This window comes from Phoenix dactylifera, chromosome 15 (assembly GCF_009389715.1).
Source record: "Phoenix dactylifera cultivar Barhee BC4 chromosome 15, palm_55x_up_171113_PBpolish2nd_filt_p, whole genome shotgun sequence".
Lineage (NCBI taxonomy): Eukaryota > Viridiplantae > Streptophyta > Magnoliopsida > Arecales > Arecaceae > Phoenix > Phoenix dactylifera.
In genome coordinates, this window is record NC_052406.1 from 5,601,681 (window position 1) to 5,611,118 (window position 9,438).

At 39.7% G+C, this 9,438-nt stretch overlaps 1 protein-coding gene across 1 annotated transcript; it reads right to left on the minus strand.

Moving 5' to 3' along the window:
- Positions 1-2,558: 2,558 nt before the first annotated feature.
- LOC103695441 (beta carbonic anhydrase 5, chloroplastic-like) lies at positions 2,559-7,519 on the minus strand. The gene is made up of 9 exons (XM_008776774.4): positions 7,282-7,519; positions 7,127-7,194; positions 4,857-5,018; positions 4,736-4,784; positions 4,376-4,489; positions 4,195-4,248; positions 3,990-4,072; positions 3,756-3,861; positions 2,559-3,041 (listed from the first exon to the last, which is right to left on the minus strand). Exons 1-9 carry the CDS (start codon positions 7,399-7,401, stop codon positions 2,844-2,846), a joined length of 954 nt encoding a protein of 317 aa, XP_008774996.2. The 5' UTR covers positions 7,402-7,519; the 3' UTR covers positions 2,559-2,843.
- Positions 7,520-9,438: the final 1,919 nt, after the last annotated feature.

The following is a 9,438-nucleotide window of genomic DNA, read 5'->3' on the forward strand; positions in this document are numbered from 1 at the left end:
TTAACTGTATGACTGAATGCTTGCACGTACACTACTCTTTTGCTATTTTCCATTAGCCCTTTTATTACAGGGGGGATCAATAGTCTTTGGATAAATCCTATCTCTCGTCACATAAGAGCGCACTAAATAAAAAGGAGAAAGACTTCTATATATCCGACCAAATCGATCAATAATATCGCAATCTGATAAATCGGTGCAGATCGGCTTACGCTGATTTAAGACACATGAAACTGCAAGCTGTGAATTATTCCCGCAATTTTAAGGATTATTTGAATATTCATGTGGGTGGAGTTTTGAATATCCATGTAAGTGGGAGAGGTAAGGAAGAATGACGAAGAGCTTAAAGGGATCATAGAAACATGGATTGTCCCAAAATTCTAGAAGACCAAAGATAGTTCACCTTTCCATGGAGATTCTAGCATGCAAGAAGACTTGTTCCGGGAAACGATAGCCTTTATCGGATTCCACTCATATTTCTTTTCCTTTTCATACCCTCCAATCGGCAACTCTTCCCTATGTAACTTACATAGCATGGTTAGGATGTTCAGAGTGTCTTGAAATATTAATACCTGTGAAGGTGGCAATTGGGTCGGGTTAGACATAAACGGAACGGATCAGATGCAGGTCGGATCAGAAAATTGTAAACCTGAACCTGACCTGTTTATTAAACAGGTCAGAAAATTACAACCTGAACCCGACTTGTTTATTAAATGAGTAACCCGACCCGACCTGTTTATTAAACAGGTAACTCGACCTGACCCGTTTAATCTGTTTAATAAAAAAAAATTTAGGGTAGCCGGCCCTAATCTCTTCCTCCCATTCAAAATTTTGCCTGGCTATGAGAGTCCCAAATTTCAAATCCCTCCGCGGTGGAGAACCATCTATTCAAAATTTCAAATCCCTCTTGCAGCCGACCCTACTCTCTTCCTCCCATGATCCCATCCTTCAGCAAACCCCCACTCCCCATGGAAGAAGACGAAGAACTCGTACCTTCTCATCACCGCTGCCGGAACCTTAACCTTAAGCCGCTAGGGTGGGCTCGGAGTCTTGAGGGCCGAAGAAGGAGAACGGAGAAAGGGGAGGGCCCGAAACCCTAACCCTAGCCCCCGCCGCCGCCCTCGTACTCTCGGATTTCCCCTCCAAAGGTCATCAAACTTCCGGTACCCTTCGTCTCTGGTGTCCTCCCGCCGCTCGATTTCAGGTCGGCAGCGTCTGGGGGTGTCGCGGGGGTCGTCGGGGCTGAGGATGGTGAGGGGATGAGTCTTGGAGGGGGCTTTTAGGGGTCCTTGGATGACATGGGGTGGCGGGGGTGATCGCCGACTAAGAAGGAGGAGATCTTCCACTGCTTGCGGCGGAGGTGGGGCTCGAAGGAGGTGGAGATTTTCCGCCATGAAGATGGAGCTTCGGGCCCTCCAGCAAACAGGAACAAAAAAAGGGCTAAACGAAAGACAAAAAGGAAAGGAACTATGGTATGACTCTGTGGTCCCACTGGGCTGCCCGATCATCCCAGTCTCCCAGACTCCCAGCAAACAAAACAAACAAAAACAAAAAAAACCTATGGGTATCAAATTATAAACGGGTTAAACAGTTAAACGAGTCAGACATCTAAAATCCGTATCCGACCAAATTAATAAACAGGTTAAACGGGTCAACCTGTTTATGACCTGAACCTGCTTAGGCCAAACTCAAACCTGTTTATGGTAGATCGAACACGGGTCGGGTTGGCAGGTCGGGTCATATTTTGCCACCCCTACTTGTGATTCCCTTCACAAGAGGGCATACAGCTTTTCATATTATTTTCCTCGACACTACGTCCAAACTTTCCCCAATGTCACTCATGATATAGTAGTCCTAGTTTCCTCTTGCGTCTTCTCACTCTTTTGCGATTTGGAATACAAAAAATCTCATGTTCCAAATGCATATAATGTTCAATACAAATTAATATCTAACTGGAAAAATGTAATTGATGCACCCACAGCTAAAATAGAATAGACTGCTCAGGAGGGAAATGAAGGAGCTGCACCGGGGACACTACAAATGTTCACGACCTAGGGGGGAAATTAAAAAAAAAACACAAAGGAGATGGGAAGAATAGGTTTTTTAACAACATTGTTTTTACTGCAACAGTTCGGAGGAAAAAAAAAATTTAAAACCTGAAACAAGGCATTTAGAAACTGAAAGAGGATGTTCATCCTCTGTCAGGCAAGCATAAAAATAGCAGGCATACGATAACAACTACACAACTACTGGGACTTTCTCAACGAGAAAATAAAGCGGCTGCATCGAGGACAGGGCAAATGTTAATGACCTAGCAAGATGAGAGGGAAAAAGAAGAAAAAAAGAACAAGTTATTAACTGCATCATTCTGACTCTAACAGATCTGAGGTGAACAAAACTAAGACCAACTTGTCCTCAAAGCAAAACAGTCAGATGCTCATCATCTACCAGGACAGCATAAAAATAACAGACATATGATAACACCATTCTCATGAAAAGATACAGACTCAACAAATACCAACATCCCATAATTATAGCATCGAACCAGATACAGCTGTCAATTTAAATCAAATCCAAATTATCATGTGAAGTATTGACATAATGAGGAAGTGATTGAATTATTGCTTAGGTAATGTTGGCATTACATTCAATGCTAGATACAAAAGTCTATCCATGGCCTACTCCATGGAGAGTATCGTGCAAAATCAAAGATGGACCTTTTTAATGTTGTAAGCTGAATTCTAACAAGTGTGCTTTCAAATATAACAGAAACTACGAGATGGCAGCAGAGATAACATCTTCGGAGTATGCTATAAATATATGGTTCTTGTCCTGGGGTTTGTGATTCAGGACCATAAGGAGCGATCATTGATATCATACTTGCTACCACCCTCCAAGCCTTCCCTGTACACGAGCGTCCACTTCTCAAATGTACAGTTGACAAAGTCATAATAGCCCCCATGAAGAGAGAGTGCCCCTTCGCTCACTCTTTTTTCTATCCATGGGTATGTCAGCAAGTTCAGCAGTGAGCCATTAATTGATTCCTGTAATAAGGAAAACCATTCCATTAACAAATAGCTCAACACCAAAGTAGCATATAGACGTATACCCAAGATACTGTGCCCACAGTTTATAGACCCAAAACAGCATGTTTTTCTTCTAAAACTGCCATCCAACCTTTAAGGCTGAATGCCAAAAACATTAAGCAGAAAGCAGCAAAAATGTCAGAGGGATATCGACACACCATTTCCTACTCCCATTTTGTCTTAGATATAGGTTAGATAATATAAACATAGATACACATCCTATTTTGTTTTAGATAAATGTTAGATGACATATACATAGATACACATGCACCCAGATGCGCAGAAGCATGCATAGTTAACAGGGTAAAACATACTTTTAAAGTTTAAACGTCTAGAGATGGAAATAAAGAAAAGAAAGTGCTAATATCAGCAAATGCACTCTTTTTGGCTGGTCAGGATCAAAAGTGATGCATGCATCCTGTATCTGTACACAAACTCAATAAAAAGCCAAATGCACAATCAAAGAATGCATGCATTGTGTTGGTGAATGAGATGCATACATAGTATTCTGGTTATGGGTCCATCATTACGAACAAATCCCAAATACGATATGGTCAGCTGCCAATAACGCATACATACAATATGTTGAGTACATATGTATATGCATGTGTACATTGCCACATAAAGGATCAAGATATTGTGTGGCTGTGAAGGAAAGAGGGGCATTAGTACCTTTTCACAATGTCTGCATTGCATGTCAAAGCTCAGGCTTCCAGCAGCAGCTTCTGTGCTTAACCGCGCATTCTTTCCAATGGAAACCCAATCTTTAATAAAGCTTCTGGAATGTGCAAAAAATATAGACAAATAATAAGAATCCACTTCAAATGATACTTGCACAAGAAAAATAACAGCAGAAAAGAAGTCAGTTATGTAAAAAATGCAGGCAATGCCTGTATTCACAGTTACCTGGAATCAGAACCTTCTTTCATACGCATAAGAGCCTGAATGCCCCCACAACGGCTATGACCAATAACTAGTATATTAGGAACCTACAAATGTGAGCAAAGTTTCTCTCAGCTCCAAAGTAGGATAGTAAACTGATTCAAAAGGTGGGCAGATGCATAGCCACAGAAGCATAATTAAAGGCATAAACATTATGAAAAATCCTTGCCTCAAGAGAATTTACAGCAAACTCAAGTGCTGCACTAGTTTCCGAGGCCCCATGCTGCAAAAAAAAGGGAAGAAGAAGAATTACTGAATGTCAAAAATCTCATACAGCAAAAGAACAAAGCTTTCTTTTAACAACTTAGCAATTCAGTGACATCAAGTAATTTTTATCTCAAAAGCAATACCTGAAATGGTGGAACCAGATTTGCCACATTACGCACAGTAAATGCTTCCCCAGGTTGAAACCCCAAAACATCAGAAGGGCAGACCCTTGAGTCTGCACATGCAATTACCATAAACTGCACTTGACACAATCAGTTGACAGGAAACTACTCAATTACCCTATGATAAGTGTGCTAAATAATGTATTAAATAGTGTGGTCTCTATGTGATGTTATTGTAAAGGTATCAGGAAAAGTAGGACAATCATTATGCGGTTAAATATAGTCAATGGGGGGTTGAGGAAAAAGGACCAAGACCTACATATGTATGGCGAAGAGTAAAAGGGTAGGAATGAGAACCATGATTTTAGTTTGCAAACCCACCTTGGGTGTCTGCTGTTGGGAAAGGTTCCGATAGTGAACCAGATTTTCCCTGTCAATGGCATACCCTTGATCAGTTTAAAAACCAAATGTTCTTTCAAGTGCAGCATCCATTTCTACTCACATGTAGTTTCGTTTTTTGAACCTTCGAAACCTAAATTTCAACTCTTCAAATAGATCCAAACCACAATCTTTTCCTTCTAATCTCTGCTTTTCATATTCTGTAAGTTGCCGATTCAAGCCAACAGGTTCTTCTGAAGCCTCTGTCTTGAAAGTAGGTTTTCTCCTGCAAATTGAGATCTATTTTACACTCATGTGCAGCATGTGATAACATGGTGATCAAAGAAAAGACTCAACAAGCACACCAACCTTTTCTAATGCAACAGATTAAACAACATAGATTTAAACTGATGGACAACTAAAAGCATTGTAGCTATCATAACATTGGTCATAGTTAATAAGCACATTTAAGGTTTTGGGAATAGATTCAATTCGCTTTCTTCCCAATAAAAATACAGGATGGAAACATTAAAGGAACCACATGGAGACCCTATTGGAAACATGTTCAAATTCAATACTTAGAAAAATATGGAGATAGCAGTGGAAAAGCCTATGGCTTCCCAATGATTTCCATCAATTTCTTCAATGATTTGGTTCATACATTCCTCTAAGCAAAATATGTCAAACCCTTGGGTCATAGTTCTTGTTTACATATTCTGAAAGTTGCGTATATTTTGACAGATATCATGCCACCATATGCTGAATAGATATCATGCCACCTCAATCACATATACTTAATGAGTTAGCAGGAAACATACATATTTGCTGTTATGATTATAATATCATCCACATCAGCTGGCACTGTAACTCCAATGCTGAATGAGTTAAAGACATCATATCTCTAACCAAAGGGTTCTAAACAAAAGACCTCTATTTTCAGATCCAGAGGATTATACGTCAAGGAAGTCACTCTGTTATTTTCTCACAACAACATTAAAATAATTTCAGATTCTGTTCCAAATCATTATCAATGTTTCACTCCTCTTTCTCAGAAAAATGCTTCCTGAGTGTCAATATTCAAGTAGAGAAGATGATTTAAACTATTTGGTTTTGCTCTTGAGATTAGGAGAATCCAACAACAATACTAACAAATAAGATTCGCCGACTCGGTACCAAACCCCGTATTAGTGCGACACTAGCACTGTATCAGTATGGTACGGTACGGAATCTTTTTGGCATACCGAATGCTAGTACGCTACCCATACTGGGTACCGGTACCGAACCGGTACGGTATGTTACACCCCGTACTGTCCGGTTTGGGCCAGTACCTTGCACCATATGCTCATAAAAAGTAATTGTGCTGACCCATAACATGACAAGAAAATAAAATAAGATTAAAATGACAGGCCTGTTTACATAAGAATTAATACAAGGATTATATAGTATTTCCTCATACAACTCAGGTCCTGCACTCTAGTTGCAGCATGCTACATTGCGGGTCAGTTTGCTTGTCACAATCACCAGCAATTACCAGCACTCAATAGGTATAATCATTTCTTTTCTTCTACCAACTCTTTCTACATTGGGCATCAACAGCTGGTGATTCCCTGTAATTAAATAAATATTTCCCTTAAAAGGCAAGATGATGTTTAGAGTCCTAGAGATGATTATCTACATAACTTGTGCAATTCATTTCTATTTTCAAAGAGAAAAATTTCTAAATTGCCATAATAATTGAATGATAACTTAATAATTAATAGGATCGCCTCTTCTTGAAGAACTAGGCAATGCCACCTATTTTCAGGTATTTACAAGAAAGAAAAAACCAATATGTAGCCATGTAGGTATTACAGATATCACAAAATTTGGTAGCTGATGTAAAACTCACTAAGTCCACTGAAAACTTTTGAAATCACTAAAGGACAGCTGTCCGCACTGACATGTGTCTTCGTATTTAATTATTTATGTTTTCATTTACAGAAAATGGGAAACCATGATATCCCAAAGATCGTTTCTAATCCAAACAATCCAGCAACCAGCAAACACCGTAAGGTCTCTCATAAAAATCTGTGAGATCCTTAAAAATAGATGATCACCTGAATTGGAAGGTCTCCTCAGATCAAATCCACTAGTTCTAACTCAGTGTGTGGACATAAGGTTACCATCCATCCAAATCCTAACAAGAATTACTCATTTCAACCCACATTCTTCTCAAAATTTCAAGCCCTGATTTAGCTTAACACCGTACAGAAATGAATTATGATGAAAATTCCTGAACTCGTCCAGTTCAAACGCAACAAAAACCACCAAATTAACACAGTTCTCACCTCAAATTTTATTTTTTCCTGTCTAAACTATTCAGATATCAAAAATTAAAACGAGAATTAAACGTACTCGATGGATCCCAAAATTCTCAAACGTGCATTACGTGTTCCTTCCATCTTCAGCGGCGAACGGCAGATCTAAGAAAACAACAACATATCGTGAAGAGAGAGCACATAAAGCCATCGAAGTAGAAACGAAGAAGAAGAAAGAGCAGAACGGCTTACGTTGGACGCTCCCAGGGGCTTCCCGGAGAATCCAGCGAAGGGGCCATCGCTTGGAGAATCAGTGCTTGCGGAGGGGAAAAGATGGCCGGATGGCAGTGAAGCTCGGAGGCGGGCAGCCATGAGAGGAGATCACCGGGGCTCGTGTTAGGGTTAGAGATCGAGCGAGGGTTTGGGATTTCGCTCATCTGAGAGCAAGCGAGAGAGAGAGAGGAGGCTCGATAAGATCAACCGGTTTGACGGAGAAAACTATAGAGGTTGGAGATTGTCTCGGAAAGCGACGGAGTTCGACGCGTGGGACTCGACACCGGGAATCTTCGCCAGCGCATAAACCTTTATATGCGTGAGCTAGATTTGCCACAACAAAGGAAGGTGACGCCCATGACAACGTTAACAGGCGGCGAATGCAGTGCCGCATAGGAATTACCGTGCACGCGGTTGGATATAGGTTTGTCCGTGGTTGGGATCTCCGTCCTAGTTGGATACAGGTTGGTCCGTAGATCAGCGGTGCGGAAGCGATCACCTGATCCAAGGTCATATCAATGTACGCTTTTAAACCATTCAGACTTCTGTTCGGAGGAAAAAATGAAGCTGTATCCGGACTTGGGGTTACGTGGCACTCCAGGGGTGGTCGAAGAGATGCTTATGTGCATGTACGTATAGGAGCAATTTTTATTCTTAAATTTCGATTAATTCAGTTGGATGCCAAGAATGTGGGAATGGGAACTTAATGCCCGGGGTCGTTGCTGAATGCTAGATTGAGATGTGAGAATTAAATTATGCGCAGAACCGTTGGGAATGAAATTTGTTTAAGGAACCGGAATATCTGTTAGGGCAGGCTAAAATGTAAATCAATATTAGTTAGTAGGAGCCTAGTAACTGCCTACATTCGTTATGTGAACCGCCGTTGTATTAGAAAAAAAAAAAAAAAGTCTAGTAACTACATGGTTGGGAGAGATGAGCCCTAAAATGGAAATAAAAATAAATAGCTCCCTCTCCAAATATTTGAGTGGAAGATTTCCATTTCTATTCTTATTTGGAAATGACTCAACCATTCAAAACTCAATCCTGCCATTCCTTCGCTCTTTAAATCTCATTCCACCAAGCTTACTTTGAAAATTTTATTTTTTAAAAATATTCTTCTATTTCATTGATTTTTTAAAAAATATACAATCGGTCATTTGGATTCCAATTTACATTTTGAACCAAACAAGTCAGGAGAAAATATAATATATTTGGTTGAGAGAAATTAAGTTTTAGAATTAGAATGAGAATGTATAACACTAACTCCAGCTATTTGGTTTGGAGGCATTCTATTTCCATTTTCATTCTAAAAAAGAATGATGGACGCAATCCCCCAAAAATCAGTCTCATTTTTTTTAGTATTTAAATCTCATTTTGCTATGTTTATTTTAAAAAATAATTTTTCAAAAGTATCTTTTTGTTTCATTATTTTTTTAAAAAATATTTTTATGTTGAATTGATTGTTCAGTTTCAATTCCAATTCTGAACCAAATGTGCCAAGAAATATGGCACATCCTAAAAAAAAAATTAATAGCTTCATCAATCTCTGCTTCTGCCATCTATCTGACCTACGAACTTCTAGGAGCTACCTCAAAAAAATTATTCACTAATAGTGCAATGAAGCGATGTTTCTCTGCTCATCCTATGAGCACCCCCTTCCCTTTGGATCAATGAAGGTTTAACTTTGATGGTGTTGTTTATCACCACAGTGCAGAGATTGGCTACTTCATAAGAGACATGGTAGAATTCTGCATGCTGCTTCCAAACAGGTCAGTCGCTCATTCGTTCCATTGGTTGAGCTAAGAGCGACATGGGAAGGCTTAATTACTGCAGTGGAATTGTTCCATCCTCAGAAGATATGCCTTGAAGATTCTGCCACAGTTATTTCATGGATCACCAACCATAGATCTCAGTCTTCTGATGTACACACCCTGCTTTGCGATATATGATACTATAAGAGCAACATAACTTTGTTTAAAGCTTTCCATATTCTTCATGAAGGTAACAAGCCAGCTGACTGCTAGCTAGTCAAGGTGTTGCAGGAAGAAACAAGACCTTGCCAAATGTTCTTCCTCCTGAACTCTCCTAACTTGCTAATGCTAACTTGATGGGCTGTAGTTCTAAACATGGCAGTAA